General features: G+C 37.9%; 1 protein-coding gene across 1 annotated transcript; it reads left to right on the forward strand.

Moving 5' to 3' along the window:
* The first annotated feature begins 3,058 nt into the window (after positions 1–3,058).
* LOC118884184 (60S ribosomal protein L6-like) lies at positions 3,059–3,969 on the forward strand. Its single transcript, XM_036831636.1, has one exon. The coding sequence runs from the start codon at positions 3,073–3,075 to the stop codon at positions 3,925–3,927; it is 855 nt and encodes a 284-aa protein (XP_036687531.1). The 5' UTR covers positions 3,059–3,072; the 3' UTR covers positions 3,928–3,969.
* Positions 3,970–16,925: the final 12,956 nt, after the last annotated feature.

Genomic DNA, 16,925 nt, shown 5'->3' on the forward strand with positions numbered 1-16,925 from the left:
TTTTGAAAATGCTTTTACACTATGATGTTTCCTCCCCTTCTGCTCACCCTGAGGAAAACAAGGATACACGGCAGAAGGGGGAAAAGGGCATATTTCAGTAGATTTAAAAAATTCAAATAGTGAAATAAAAATAGAACTTCAGAAGAGATCAGCAGAGACTACAATGGCATCCTTTTTCATGTGTAAAGGATGAGATGCCTGACTTGACAAGTATGGCCGTACGTATGGGGCCAATGGAGACCATATTAGAAATCAGGATTCTTCAGGAAAATCGAGGGGCAGTATTTCTTCTTACTTCAGTGTATCTGCTAGGATGATAGTAAAAGGATACATTGAAATGGATAGTTGGATTATTGCCACTTAATGTCTAAAAATAATATGAGGGTCAGGGTAAGCGTGTCTTGATTTTCTAATTCTGAACTGAATGAGCTACAGAGAATGACCATGTTCAGTTCTCTAGGGACAAAACGCTATGTGCGGGGTATCGTTCTTATCTTTTGGAAAGATACAACAAAAACAACAACAATGACTGAACCATAAAAGGTCTATAGGTGAGACCATTAAGAAAGATTTTTGATGATTCACCGTGTGTGTGCTGTTTGGGGCACTACAGCTTGATATATAAATTGTTTTTATTGCCAAGGACTAATACAGAACACACTAAAGAATATTTCAGTGTCAAAAGCCACACTGGCACTAAAATACAATGAGGCAAAAGCAATTTTGTGGAGGGCTACCACATAAACTCATAAATTTAAATGTCAAAGACAAATTAAAAGATGTTGGTTTTCTTCTTCATTGTATGAATATTCCTGTCTTGCTCTCATCATTATTTATATCTTGTTCTATCACAATAAAGCTGAATTGCCTATAAGTACAAATAAACCCCAGGGTAATTTTATATGAAGTATTCTCTATAGTAATTTTATATAAAAGTAGCTTTAAAGTAAGAAAATATGTATTAAATTTAAAAATAATTCATTTTCTGGAGCAAAAGACACTCAGGTTTCTCAACTTCTCATTAAAGTTATTTCTCAATTTATGATGAAAAATATTAAAAGCTAGCATATCAGGGAAACTTCAGTGAAATACAGACACATCTAAGCCAAAGCAGACAGAAAAATGGAATAAATATTAGCATTCCTTCCTTCTTTCAACTTAACAATTCCTATTATGAACTGGATTTGGGGAGAGCAAGGAAGACTATGACAGATGTCCTGATCTCAAATAGCCACAATCCACGGAGGGGAGCAGGTTGGTACTGATGTGACAGTGATAAGCACAAGGCAATGGGGTCCACACAGGAGGGACCCTGATGTTTATGGAAGAACAGGGAGGTTTTCTGAGAGGATGTAGCAGCTATACTTTATCTTACAGGATGAGGGGTTTATAGAGGTGTAGATAAGGGCACAGTTGGCAGAGGAAACAGTATGAAAAGATACAGAACTTTTGGAGATCCCTGAGTAGCTTGTTAGGTCTGAAGACAAAGTTGTAAGTTAGAGATTGGCAAGAGAGAAGGCTGTGGATATCAGTGGGATGACATCAGTATTTGTCTTTGATTGAGGAACAACGTCTGGATTTGTCCTCCCTCATGAAACAGCTAAATAGGAAACAATATACGAAGGAGCAGTTTTTAGATGATGCACATTAGGCAGCACATGACAGTGAATCCAGGAGGAGAAACAAGGGGGTGAGCCCTACGGTGGGTGTGCTTCCTTATGGGAACGTGTCCAGGCCACAGCACAGGAGGGGATGCAGGGGGAACCCTTAGGATTCACCAAGCTGAGAAGATGGGTCTGGGAGTCCAGTGGAGCCATCACAGTCAACTCAACACATACAACAAAAGACAAGAAAAAAATATTTGAAAAAAAATCCAGCACCCATTCCAAACAAAAACTCTCAGGATGTCAGGAAGAGAGTGATATAGGTCACCTGTGAAAAATCTACAGTTACCATCATATTTAATGGTGAAAGACTGAATTTTATTCCTCAGTTCAGGAATAAGACAAGGACATCCATTCCCACCAGCTCCATCAATAGTGCAGCAGTGGCTTTAACCAGTGCAGGAAGGCAAGGAGAAGGAATAAAGTGCATTGAGAGCATAAAGGAAAAATTCAAACTGTCATTATTCACAGATGATGTGATTGTCTACGTAGAATATTTTACAGAATCTTGTTCATGGATCACAGGTCACAACATTATGAAGAAATCTATGCTCCCGACATGATCTATAGATTCAATGCAATCTCAGTCAAAATTGTAGTGGATTTTTTGTAGAAATTGGCAAGCTGATTCTGCAATTCAGATAGAAATACAAAGGATCTAGAATAGCCAAAATATATTTGAATAAGAAAATTACAGTTGGAAGTCTTACACCCTCTTATGTCAAGGCTTACACATAGCTACAGTAACTAAGATACAAATGTGTTGGAGTAGATGTTAACAAATAAATCAGTGAAATAGAATAGAGCCTAGGTAGACCCACAGATACATACATGGGCAGCTGATTTTTGACACATGTCAAGGTAATTCAGTTTGGAAATCATAATCTTTTCAATAAGTGGTGGTGAAATGATTTGATAACCATATGCAAAAAATAAACAATGAGTTCGACCTTATGATATATTCAAAACTTCAGCTGAAATGCATCATACTCAAGTTTAAGAGCTAAAACTATAAAATTCAGGAGAAAAATCTTAGTGACTTTCAGTTTGGGAAAAATTTCTTATAAGACAAAACCTACAAAATATAAGAAAGAAAATTCAATAATTGAAATGTTTCACAATTAAAATCTTTTGTCTTCAAAATACACAGTTAAAAAAATGAAAAGATACAGATGAGGAGAAAATATTTGCAAAAAATATGTTAAATGAAGGATTTGTACAAAGGACTCTTACAACTGAACTACAGAGACAAAGAAACCAACTTTAAAAATGGGCAAAAATTTTGAGTCAACACTTTGCTGACGAAGATACACAGGTGGCATATAGCCCATGAAATGATGCCAACATCATCAGTTGTTAAAGAAATGCCAGTTAAAAATAGAACTACCGCTTTTTCCCATCTTGCAAGATGGCGGGTGAAAAGGCTGAGAAGCCAGATACTAAGGAGAAAAAACCTGAAGCCAAGAAGGCTGATGCTGGTGGCAAGGCTAAAAAGGTGAAGCAGGTTAAGAAGGGGAAGCCCCACTGCAGCCGAAACCCTGTCCTGGTCAGAGGAATTGGCAGATATTCCCGATCAGCTATGTATTCCAGAAAGGCCTTGTACAAGAGGAAGTATTCAGCAGCTAAATCCAAGGTTGAAAAGAAAAAGAAGGTGAAGGTTCTTGCTACTGTCACAAAACCAGTTGGTGGTGACAAGAATGGTGGTACCCGGGTGGTTAAACTTCGCAAAATGCCTAGGTATTATCCTACTGAAGATGTGCCTCGAAAGCTGTTGAGTCATGGCAAAAAACCCTTCAGTAAGTATGTGAGAAAACTGCGTGCTGGCATCACTCCTGGGACCATTCTGATTATCCTCACTGGGCGCCACAGAGGCAAGAGGGTCATTTTCCTGAAGCAGCTGAGCAGTGGCTTGCTACTTGTGACTGGGCCTCTGTCCCTCAATCGAGTTCCTCTGTGGAGAACACACCAGAAATTTGTCATTGCCACTTCCACCAAAATTGATATCAGTGGTGTGAAAATCCCAGAACATCTCACTGACGCTTACTTCAAGAAGAAGAAGCTGCGTAAGCCCAGGCACCAGGCAGGTGAGATCTTCGACACAGAGAGAGAGAAATACGAGATTACAGAGCAGCGGAAGGTTGATCAGAAAGCTGTGGACTCACAAATTCTGCGAAGAATCAAAGCTGTTCCTCAGCTCCAGGGCTACCTCCGCTCTGTGTTTGCTCTTACAAACGGAATTTATCCTCACAAAGTAGTGTTCTAAACTTCTTACAAAGAACCTAATTAAATAAATCCGGTCCATTTCCAAAAAAAAAAAAAAAAAATAGAACTACCATACGACTCAGCAATCCCACTACTGGGCATATACCCTGTGAAAACCATGATTCAAAAAGAATCATGTACCACAATGTTCACTGAAGCTCTATTTACAATAGCCAGGACAGGGAAGCAACCTAAGTGTCCATTGACAGATGAATGGATAAAGAAGATGTGGCACATATATACAATGGAATATTACTCAGCCATTAAAAGAAATGAAATTGAGTTATTTGTAGTGAGGTGGATGGACCTAGAGTCTGTCATACAGAGTGAAGTAAGTCAGAAAGAGAAAAACAAATACTGTATGCTAACACATATATATGGAATCTAAAAAAAAAAAAAAGGTTCTGAAGAACCTAGGGGCAGGACGGGGAAAAAGACACAGAAGTAGAGACTGGACTTGAGGACACGGGGAGGGGGAAGGGTAAGCTGGGACAAAGTGAGAGAGTGGCATGGACATATATACACTACCAAATGTAAAATAGATAGCTAGTGGGAAGCAGCCACATAGCACAGGGAGATCAGCTCGTTGCTCTGTGACCACCTAGAGGGGTGGGATAGGGAGGGTGGGAGGGAGATGCAAGAGGGAGGGGATATATGTATACGTATAGCTGATTCACTTTGTTATACAGCAGAAACTAACACACCACTGTAAAGCAATTATACTCCAATAAAGATGTTAAAAATAAATAAATAACCCCCCCACACACACACACACAAAAGAAATGCCAGTTAAAACCATACTAAGATACACTACATACCCCCTGGAATGGCTAAAAAAAGTAGCCTGATTACACCAAGTGTTGCAGAGGATGTAGAGTTACTGGAACTCTCATACACTGCTGGTAGAAGTATAAAATGGTACAAACATGTTGGAAACCAGTTTGAGCCTCTCTTAAAAATGAAATATACATCTATCATAAGCACTAGTCATTCTAATCCTAGGTATTTACTCAAGAGAAATGAAAGCATACCTTCATACAAAGGCTTTTACAAGATTTTCATAGCACTTTTCAAATAATAGCCCCAAACTAAAAATAAAATGCGTGTCAACTATTGAATGGGTAAACAGATTGGAGTTTATCTATTCAGTGGGACCCTATTCACCAACAAAAAGAAACAGTGATTGACAGACCCAACTATATGAATGAAACTTGAAATTATTATGTTTTGTGGCAGAAGCCAGAAAAAAATACATACTTTGTGATTTGTATTTGTATAAAATTCTAGAAAATACAAACTAACCATACTGTTACTTTATTAATGGCTGCTTGGAAATGGGGGTCAGAACTTTTGGGGGTGATGAACACGTTTAGCATCTTGGTTATGTTGATAGTTTTAAAGGTGAATACATATACATACTTTCATCAATTCATATACCTGGCATATGTGCTGCTTATTGTTTGTCAGCTTTATCTCATTAAGAATGGAAACAAAAACAGGAAGAAATTCTATTTTGGTGTTTAAAGTTACAGGAGCTCCTTGTAGGATTATAGGCAGAAAGTTGCTTGGTCAGATTTATATCTGATGTAGCTCTATTTGGACACAAAGGGGAGAAGGATTGAAATACACTAGCAACTAGGGGATTTGAGTGTTGGTTCATATCCAGGCAAGAAAGGACGAGGTGTGAACTATGAGAAAAGCAGTGGGATGGAAAGACAGTGACCAGCACAATATCTAGAGCTGGGAGAAAATCCTGTCTATAAGTTACCAACTTTGTGGCTAGTGGAATATGGTTTACTTCTTTGGTAATGTTTCTTCATCTGTAAAAAGTAGGGTAATGATATTCAAGTATTAGTTAATGTTACTACTGAATACTAGTATCAGTTAATTCTGAGCATTAAATGCAATATATGCATGTGTATAGTTGGCATTCTGTGTTAATGTGGAATCTGATACATTTACGTTGAGTCTTCTTTGTCACCTCATGTAAGTCAAATAAGATTTGTTCTATACCATTATATGTTCCAGAATAATAAAAAGGATGCCAATATTGTTGTTTAATGGGTATAGAGTTTCAATGTTGCAAGATGAAAAGAGTTCTGAAGATTTACTGAACAATAATTTCAATGTACTTAACACTAACGTGTACTAAACTGTACACTTAAAAATGGTTAAGATGGTAAATTTTACATTTTATGTATTTTGCCATGATCAAAAGCCTTAAAAGAGCTGTCAATACAGTACACAAAAATTCTTTACACTTGGCATAGTGTTAGAAGTTCATACAATAGTACAGAGAATCTGGTAGTAGCTAAATCCTGTGCGTGGCTGAGCCTCCCACCTAATGATCCTGCCAATCACAAGCAAGATGGCCCTTGTTAAACTAACATTTTGGCCCCAAAATCCATATAAAAAACTCTTCCCAAGTATTTTTACTTTTTGCTAATATATCTCTTTGCACTAAAGCAAACTGAGGAGACTGCCCTATTTCACCTTCTGTAGTCAAAACTCAAGTTCGGGATTTTAAGGGAAGATTGAACCATGCATGTCCTCCAGCGCCAGAGGAAATAAATTTAGAAAGAGAGAGAGAGGGAAGCACAGATTGAAAAATCTGTGGGAAATTGGTGTAAAAAGAGATTGTTTGCCTTCATTTCTCAGACCTCCAACCTCCAGGAGAGGTTAAGACTACAAACAGAGGGAGGTGAGATTTGCTGGTACTTACAGCTTTGCATACATTTACCCCTCTCTCAGGAGGTAGAGTCATTATTTACATTTTACAGGTAAGGAAACTGAGATTAAAAATTTGCCCAAGAGCATACAGCTAAGAATTTGCAAAATATATATTCAAATCATAATATTCTTATTACAAATCTCATAATCTTAAGCCATATCTTATATGCTTGTGGGTACATGCATGTGTATAAATTTTGACACATGTAAATAAGGAAAAAAAAATGTAAATACATAGACAAAGGAACCAAAGAATGTAATTTTGTTATTTATTTCATTTGTCTATAAAATTAACACAATGAAATTCCAGGGATAATAGCCAATTGGGCCCCAATTCTGTCATCAAATGTTGCCAAAATATTGGCATGTGCTTTATTATAACCTTATTCAAGTCTCTGATAAAAATTATTGAAATATTTCATTCAATCTTTTATCATAGTTTCCATGTCCTAAGAACTCAAACATGCCACTTAGTGGAAATAATAAATAAAATGAATCTATTTTCCCTATTTAAAATGTTGTAATTCCTCATACATTCCATATCTATTTCTTTTTATTTTCATGTAAAGATTGCTGTAAATTATATTTATTAAAACTATGTTATGTGACACGGGATTTAAAATCTGTTTTTTACAGAAGCACTGGCTATAACTTCTATGTATTATATTTTAGACTTCTTTGTGCACAATATTGTTCATAAGCAAATCTAAACTAAATTACTATGTACATTTTACCCTCAAAGACACATTTAAAGTAGGTATCTTTACAAACTCAAGCAGTAGAATCTCCTAAGGGTCTGATTTAATGTCTTTAATTCTACTTAAAATTTAATAATTACCATAATAAAGACATCATTACAGAATGATAATCCAAATGGTAATTAACATTTCTATTTTGTTGCTTCAAGGTCAACACAGTGGCAGAGAAGCCTGTTCCTTCCTTTGCCTTGTAACATTCCTTTCCACAGTGCTAAACATTCATAGTGCAGATTAATATGGCTTTTGGCCTCACTCTCTGAGCTGCACCTGAATCTTGGTGGTTAGAGGCCGGGAAATTAACGAATGCACCACTCTGCTTCATTCTCTGCTCCCCTCTTTTACTTATTTAATTTTAATTTAATTTTTTATTTTATTAACATCTTTATTGGAGTATAATTGCTTTACAATGATGTGTTAGTTTCTGCTGTATAACAAAGTGAATCAGCTATACATATACATATATCCCCATATCCCCTCCCTGTTGCGTCTCCCACCCACCCTCCCTATCCCACCCCTCTAGGTGGTCACAAAGCACCGAGCTGATCTCCCTGTGCTATGTGGCTGCTTCTCACTAGCTATTTTACATTTGGTAGTGTATATATGTCCATGCCACTCTCGCACTTCGTCCCAGCTTACCCTTCCCCCTCCCCGTGTCCTCAAGTCCAGTCTCTACTTCTGTGTCTTTTTCCCCGTCCTGCCCCTAGGTTCTTCAGAACCTTTTTTTCTTTTTAGATTCCATATATATGTGTTAGCATACAGTATTTGTTTTTCTCTTTCTGACTTACTTCACTCTGTATGACAGACTCTAGGTCCATCCACCTCACTACAAATAGCTCAATTTCGTTTCTTTTTATGGCTGAGTAATATTCCACTGTATATATGTGCCACATCTTCTTTATCCATTCATCTGTCGATGGACACTTAGGTTGCTTCCCTGTCCTGGCTATTGTAAATAGAGCTGCAATGAACATTGTGGTACATGACTCTTTTTGAATTATGATTAAAAGGTTCATACACCATGATCAAGTGGGGTTTATCCCAGGAATGCAAGGTTTCTTCAATATATGCAAATCAATGTGATACACCATATTAACAAATTGTAACCAGGGAGTAGAGATCTCCTTCTTAGCTGGGGCTAGGCAGCTGGCAAGGTGCATCAATTGGTCTGAGCTGTTGGAATGAGCTAGATGTGTTTATTTAGAGATTAATTCTTCTATCATGACAGATGGTCCACCAAGTATGGTGTATGTTTTTCAGAGCATAATTTCTGGGCTTCTAGTTTTTATTTAGGCCATGATATCAGGTGCTCTGCAATTTACAGTGTAGAAGTAGCAGTACAGAATTCCTCACAAGCATTTTTTTGTAGTTGGAGACAATTTCACTGAACTATTGTATAAAGGTCAAATGAAAAGAATGATAACACTTTGCAGAGCCCTTACCTCTCTACTACAGTGTTTTTAATATTCTTATTTAGCCATCCTTTTGGGCTTATTTATTGGGTTCCCCACTGAAAATGTAAATATGTTTCCATTTGTTTTGCAGCTGGAAATAGTTCAGCCAAGAACAAAAGCTTGAACCCTAAGGGAAGGACAGGGTCTGGGGCATGGCAAGCTCTGCTGGGGTCCTAGGAAAACTGAGCGGTTGGCTTTCTTGGACAAGATACCTGGACATTCTGGCCCAACAGCAGTCCCAAGAGTGAACACCTGAGCTCTCATAGAATGTTATTACCTTCTGAAATGGCTGGGGCCAAAGCAGCAACAGGAATGACCAAGGAATGAGGATGAAAATCATGACATTTTAATGCTTTAGGCCTTGAGGTCCCCAAGGCGGGGCTGTGCTCTTGCCTTCTTTCTACTGCACACCTGGGGATTTTCCTAGCATCTGGTGGCTGCTCAAAATAAGTTTCTTGAATGAATGAATAAATAAATGGTTGTCTTTCCATACACACTGTCTTATTTGATCTGGCAACAGACTCCCTTGAATTTTTATTTCAATGAATATTATCGAGCATCAAGAAGACGGACAAATACATTCAAGTTAATGTCTCTAACACCTAAGAGCTGTCACTATACCAGAGCACGTAAAGGTTCATGGGATCAGAAATGTGAATACATCTAGCTCTGCGTGGGCGTGAGGGTGGTCAGGGAAGGATGGATTAACACCTCTGTGCTCCTGGAGTCTTAAAAGGTGAGCAAACATTCTGTAGACCCTCAGGTGAAGGGAGCTTATGCCAAGAAAACTCTCCACCTCAGTGTATACACCTGGTCACCTGGTGATTTTATCAAAATGCAGATTCAGTCGGTCTGGGTGGGACCTGAGAATTTTTCATTTCTAACATATCCTGGGTGATGCTGATGCTATTGGTCCGACTGTATTTTGAGTATCAAGACTTTGGGGGAAAAAGGTCACATTTAGAAAAATATAAATAATCTATTATATCCAGAGCACCATCTCCAAAGTGGTGGTTGTGTGCCCCAAGGGACATACAAGATGACAATGAGAAAAAAACGATTATAGCTTCTTTGATTTTCGTATCAGCTTCTGAAAATGTCTATTTTTTTAACATACATGACATATTAAAAGATATATGTACAAGACATACAAATATATATAGACAAATTTGTTTGAGAAGATGCTTAATTTTTTACTAAAAGAGGTTAGTGTTAAAGAAAAAGAAAAAAAAAAAAGGCTTAGACAGGACTGGTGCAGTGCACAGGAAAAGGCAAGGAACAGACCATTATCTCATTTTTCAGACAGAGACACTGAGGCTCTAAGATGTCAAGTGATTTTCCCAGGTTCACATAGCTGAGGCCCAAATGCAGACCTTCTGACTCTAAGTCTAGTGCTCTTTCCTCTCCTCTGTGCCTTGGGCACTTAGCTGGCGAACAGAGCCATCAAATAACTCAGAGCACAGGGAGAATCCTCACCTACAAATGCACTTTCCTTCTGACCACTAATAAAACACAAGCAGAAAAGGAAATTTGCAAAAGCCAGATTGTCTTACATTAGCATCTCATTTGAGATAAAACCTTTCTTGCTGGTGTCGTTCATCACCTTACCTCTTCCCTTCCCCTAGGAATCCTTGGTGACAGACCAACTACAAGCTGTTTTGTATCTGTATTGCAGCTATCTCAAGATCAATTAGTATTTTTCACAGAGCTGTCCTGTAGAAATACAATAGGGGATGTGGACAAAGTCAACTGTTGTGAGGCCACAGTTGAGTTGCCTGTGAACCTGTAGGGACAATGAAAGGGCTGTCCCATCTTATGATGTCAGTCTGAGCTTTGAATATGGCCATTTCTGGTTTTATCTTAACAGAAGAATGAAGCCATAAACTAGGGAGGATTGGAGTGAGGAGTGGAGTTTGAGCATTACTTATGGAAGTACTTGCTTTGTTAGCTATCTTGCAAATGAAGTAAATTCCATTCTAACATTGCAGAAGACCTTAGCAAGTCATCTTCTCCAGGGGCCTTGGGGGGAGACCAGGAGTCAGGCCCTGCGGAGGTGATTAGCTTTCCTGCCCAATATATGAAAAGTAAAAAGTACATGCAATATTAAAAAACAATGAAAGAGTGTCTTTAGAATGTGCCAGAATGTGTGTGTGTTCTGTCCTTTGCTCCAATCTCCAGCCCTACTTCCTTTGTTATTTTTATTAGAGCCTTAAGCCCTGCAGGCATTGGAGGTTTGGACTCCAGAGGACTCGGGTCCTTCCAAGTGCTAACCTGGCTTTCCCAGCTAGAGACTCACAGGCTCCTAACCAGTTTGCACACTGACTTGTTCTTGAATACCTCATTGTCGTGATTATAAACCAAGTCTAAGGAAGTTACGCCTGTTGATTGATTAACTCATTCATTCCTTTACTCACTCGGTTATTCAGTTGTTGACTTTAGCAAGCAAGCCTTACCTAGTGCCTACTAAGTACTGGTCACTGTGGGAGTCATGGGAGAAACAGAACACATACCATCCTCACCTACCAAAAGCCCCTTGCCTAGGGGAGGGCAGATAAACAAGCAATCACAGTGCAGTGGGATGCATGCTGGCAGGGAGTAGAACCAATGACAGAGAACTGGGTTCTAGTTCCAGATCCTGCATTTGTTAGCACTGGGGGGTAATACCTTTGAAGGGCTTGGCAATCTCTGGAGACACCAGCAAATTCAATAATGGGGCAGAAAAGTGGCATTTACTGAATATTGGGCAAGCTATATCTATTATCTATCATCTATTTATGATACCTTTGCACGTATATACATACATATGCATATATATCGATATACATACATGAATATACATATATACATACATATGTGCATATACATACTAATATACACATATAGGCATATACACACATTTGCATATATACATACACATATAGTATATTTACACACATACATACATATATGCATATATATAAATGCATTTTTCATTTTCCCTCACTACTATCCTGAGATATTAATATTGCCAATGTATAGCAAATTATATTACAATTTAGAAATTCTAAAAAGCTAGCCAAAGTTACTCTGAATCCACACAGTTTGGGCTCCAAAGCCAACACTATTTCTGAAAACATGTCCTTAGAAGGGAGACGCAATGCTTAGTTCTGAGCAACTTACCATAAATACTTTCATTGAGTATATAGAAAAGAAGCACAGTTGTTGCTCTTTAAAACTTTCTTTGGTTATGGGAGTTCTTGCTTTTTCCTTCTTGTGCTCAGATTCTTTCATATATTCCAGGTCACTATAGTAACACAGTGAAGCTTTAATTCCTTTCCCAAGGGCTAATCTCTCAGTGAAGAACTCCTCAGCTGTGCCAAGGAGTGACTGCCTAGGTAACAAATGTTTCCATGTTAATAATTCCCTTTAAGAGTGTTTGGGTCTTAGACAATCAACTTTCAACAATTCAGAAACCACATTTTAGAGTTTCAAGATGGCAGATCCTGTATTATGCCATGAATTTCTCAGTAGCTGTGAATCTGACACCTTGAAAAAATATTTTCATGGATAATAATAGAAATCAAGAGGAGTTTCAGCCTAATCATGCAGGAGGTTTTCTGGGTTTTACATATTAAATGTATGCACTCTCAGGTCTGAGATTTGAGAAGCCGCTCACTTGAGAGAGAAGGAAGGCGGGCACAATGAGGTATCAAAGCTCTTTCCATTTTCCCAGCCTATAGAGATCACAGGGTTTTCTGTAACTTGTAGACCACCAGCTCCTCTCAGGGCTCCTCAAACTAGCTCAGCCCAGCTTCTGACCCTCTCTGCTTTGGTCAAAGGGTAAATGTGGATAAGTAGTCACCACCCTACCAGGCACCACACTTACTTGGTGTCTTAGTCAACTCCAGCTGCCGTAACTAAATATCACAGACTGGGTGTCTTATACAACAGAAATTTATTTTCTCATATTGTGCAGGCTGGGAAGTCCAAGATCAAGGTGCTGGCTGATTGAGGTCCCTGGTGAGGGCTCTCTTGCTGGTTTGCAGATGGCCGCCTTCTCACTGTGTCCTCACAAGGAGAGAGTGATGGCCATCTCTTTCTCTTCTCATTAAGCTTCTCATCCCATCATGAGGGCCCCATCCTCATGACTTCATCTATCACTACCTCCCTCCCAAAGGCATCATCCTCTAATAGCATAACACGGGTTATGGCTTCAATATATGAACTTGGGAGGGACACAATTTAGTCCATCGCCCTCAGGAATATAGTGTCCTGGGTGTATGTGAAGTGTGGTGCTCAAGTTGGGGAATGGGACTGCCCACACCAGTAAGTCATACTATCTTGGAGCAAAGTCATGAGGTACGGACGAGCGTCACTCTTAGTGGATAATTACAAGTGAGATGCCAGGAGTTGACAAAGGAAAATCTTTACCAGTTACAAAAGAAGGGACAGTGAGAGTTCCCTGGACCCTCAGAGCTGCAGTGGGAAGGCTCATAGGATGAAGGAGGTGACTAGTTCCCATGGGGCTTCTGCACATTCAGTGGTCTTCCTTTCCTGGGTCTCACAGTGATTCTCTTCCATTTAAAGCAAAGTCCTCACATTTATCTCCCAGTTCCTGCTCCACATACCCTGAAATCCTTACAGTCTCTCATCACCCTTCCTTCCCTCAAAGGTACTTCCTTCTTTTTACCTCCTTATGCTCTGTATGTTCTTTCATAATAGGTCTTGGTGATCCATATCTTCAACAAAGTCAATAAGGGTTACTTTTTCTTGCATAACAGGAAAGTCTTCTTCGGTAAGTACCGAAGGTAAGGAATTTAGAGAATGGGAAGTGGGAGGAAGCGTTTATATTTTTATTTCTTTTGCTGTTATTTTATTTGCATGATAAATAAAAAATAATAAAAGTGCCACATTGCCCTATTAAAATATTATTCACATTATTTTTTCAGAGATAACCTAGTGTTAAAAGAGCCTATGTATTATACCTGGACACAGAATGATAAATTAGAAAAAAGCAAAAACAATAAAACAAAATACATTTCTTAGAAAAGCCATTCAAATACATGACATCACTGATGTGAAGACATCTCTAACCCCATAGATGAAACTGAACATCCTTTCCTGTCTGTGGCCACTGTACCTATCACATCTATTTTAACATCTTATCACATTATCTTGCAATTACAGAATACTTGGGAGATATAGCAGGTTCATATCCAGACCACACCAACAAAACAAATATCACAATAGAGTAGCATAAATTTTGTTTCCCAGTGCATATAAAAGTTATGTTTACACTATACTGTATTCTATTAAGTGTGCAATAGTATTATGTGTAAAAAATGTATTTACCTTAATTAGAAAATACTTTATTGCTAAAAAATGTGAACCATCATCAGAGTCTTCAGCGAGTTGCAGTAGTAACAACAAAGATCACTGATCACAGATCACCATAACAAATGCAATAATAATAATGAAAAAGTTTGAAATGTTGTGAGAATTACCAGGATGTGACACAGAGACAGGAAGTGAACAAATGCTGTTGAATAAATGGTGTCAATAGACTTGCTCTACACAGGGTTGCCACAAACCTCCAATTTGTAAAAAACACAATATCTGGGAAGGTCAGTAAAACAAAGGACAATAAAATGAGGTATGTCTACACGTACTTTCATATGTTTCCCACTCTAATCTTCAGATTCCTTGAGGGTAGGGGCTCTCCTTTATTCCCCACAGTATACTTAGTGTTGAGTGAGACACCAGAGCCATGGTAGTGCTTAATAAAAGTTTATCCATTGAAAAAAGTCCTTTGAGGATCATGCAAACACTTGAGTTCTTTTGGAGGTTATTGGGTATTTAGTGCATATTGAGTTGGTATATGTGAAGTTATATCATTTCCAAACTGACCAGATTAGGAAATTCTTGACATCTAATCAACTCTTCAGCTTTGCCACTGAATAAAACAAAATAGGCCACAGGACTATGCAAAATAAAAAAGACCCAGATTCAAGTTAACAACAGTCACTAATTGGCTAAGTGAGCTTTAGAATGTGGGTAGCATATGGGCCTCGTGTTCTTTTCTGAAAATGAGTGTATTATACAGGATGATGTCTTAGTTCACTTATAGCACCAAAATTATATTCTTTTATGTGCAACCATACTATGAGTTGATATAAGAAGTGGGAAATATTTTATTATTTTTTATTTAATTTTTTTTAGAAGAAAAGATTTCGTTTTTATTAGAATTACAAAGTCCCAATCATATTCACTAACTTTTCTCTACAGCTGTTTTAAAAATGAGGTTAAATGGGATAGAAATTGGGAGGAGAGACAGGAAAAGTGGGGGGGGGGAAGAGGTGTTCTATAAATAATAGTCTTTTGTTGTTTTGTTTTTGTTTTACTATTCCCCTGTCTTCTTATGTCTGAAGGGGGAAATATTTTAATGTAAATTGCACCAACCAACTTTGTGCAAACAGCAAATGTGTAGAATTTGCTATAACTCTGCAAGATGAACCCCTTTCTTTCTCATATTTTCTTTAAAGAAATTGCCTTAGAGGGTACATACCAGCTGTGACAATGCAGAACATTATTGAAAGCAATACCTAAATTGAACAGACGCTCAGACTCAATACCATTTGGGAGATTGAGTGAAGTTTTTTGCTGTTATTTTGGGGAGAAGAAATTGGAAAATTAGTGTGATCTGACAAAGGAGGAATATGAACGTGTCTTAGCCATTAACATACTACCAAATGGTAATATTCATCGGCTAGGGCTCAGGATGGCTAGTTCTAAATGTTGGGCTTGGTTTTGAAAGAAGAATCTGCAAAGACAGTAATATATGTGTCCACAGTTTGCATCTCCGTGATACCTTTGCAGGCACATTCCTGTCCTGGTAATGAGGCTTTTGCTACTGCGTGGCCCCAGTGACAGTTGGGTCCACAAACAGCAGTTCATCAATTGATTGCAGGTGTTTCCCCTTGGAAAATAAAAACTGCACGTACAGACCACAAAGTGAGGGAAAAATCGATTCTCAACAGGCACACAGTCTGGTGAGTTCTGAAATACAACTTTGGGAAACAAATTCTCTTGCTGCTGCTTTTTAAAATATATTTCATTTATAAAATATATTACCAAAGACATCAATATTAATAAGGATTCATAAACTGAAAATTAACTCCAATATATCTAGAAAGGGACAAAACCTTTTTTCTTAATTAATAGAAAATAGTATCTCAAAATATTAAATGTCATTATCCATTATTATTCTTATGGAAGTCATTTATGTGTTTATCATGTTTGTAAGTTTCTGTGGAAAATGTTTCTTAACGTACATAAAAGAACAATTTGGTAAGAAACATGCCCAATTTCAGTTTAGGAAGCTTCCAATAGTGTTTGTAATCTTATGTTCCCAAGTTTGGGATTTTGTTTATATTTACATATTTTTCAAATTCTCAAATAGACACTTGACACAGTCATGGGCCCCTGACTTTTTCAAGTGACATTTTCTTCTTTATAAATATCTTTAGACTTTTAGTGAAGACCTGTGTTTTTCTCCTAATTGACGTGTCTGCCTTTATCCTTTCTTTCTTCAGTTGCTGTAGATGATTCTACCAATGCCATCTTCTGTAAACACTTTTTATACCTTGGCTCAGATGTCTTGGAGTCTAAATAAGAATGTCATTATATGCAGGGAGTCTAATTGAAAAATTCAGAAGTTATTCTTTGAAAAATAACTACATGTGATGGATTCTTTCTTCAGTGATAAATTTACAAACGTACTAATGTTCAAATACCTCTTGATAACCCAGAACCCTAGGCACCAGTTTCTACTAATGCTTTCTAGTTTCAGTATGTTCTACATAAGGACTATATACATAGAAACTATTAATAAGACACCTTCATGTCCCCAAATACTATACCCATTACTTCTAGATCTAGATGTAAATCTAGAGCAGGATTTCTTTACCTCAGCACTACTGAGATTTGGGGCCAGATAATTCTTTGTTGTGGAGCTGTCCTGTGCACTGAAGGATCTTTATCATTGTAGGAGTTTATCCCTGTCTTTATGTCAGGAGCAACCC

Source organism: Balaenoptera musculus, chromosome 18, assembly GCF_009873245.2.
Source record: "Balaenoptera musculus isolate JJ_BM4_2016_0621 chromosome 18, mBalMus1.pri.v3, whole genome shotgun sequence".
Taxonomy (NCBI): Eukaryota; Metazoa; Chordata; class Mammalia; order Artiodactyla; family Balaenopteridae; genus Balaenoptera; species Balaenoptera musculus.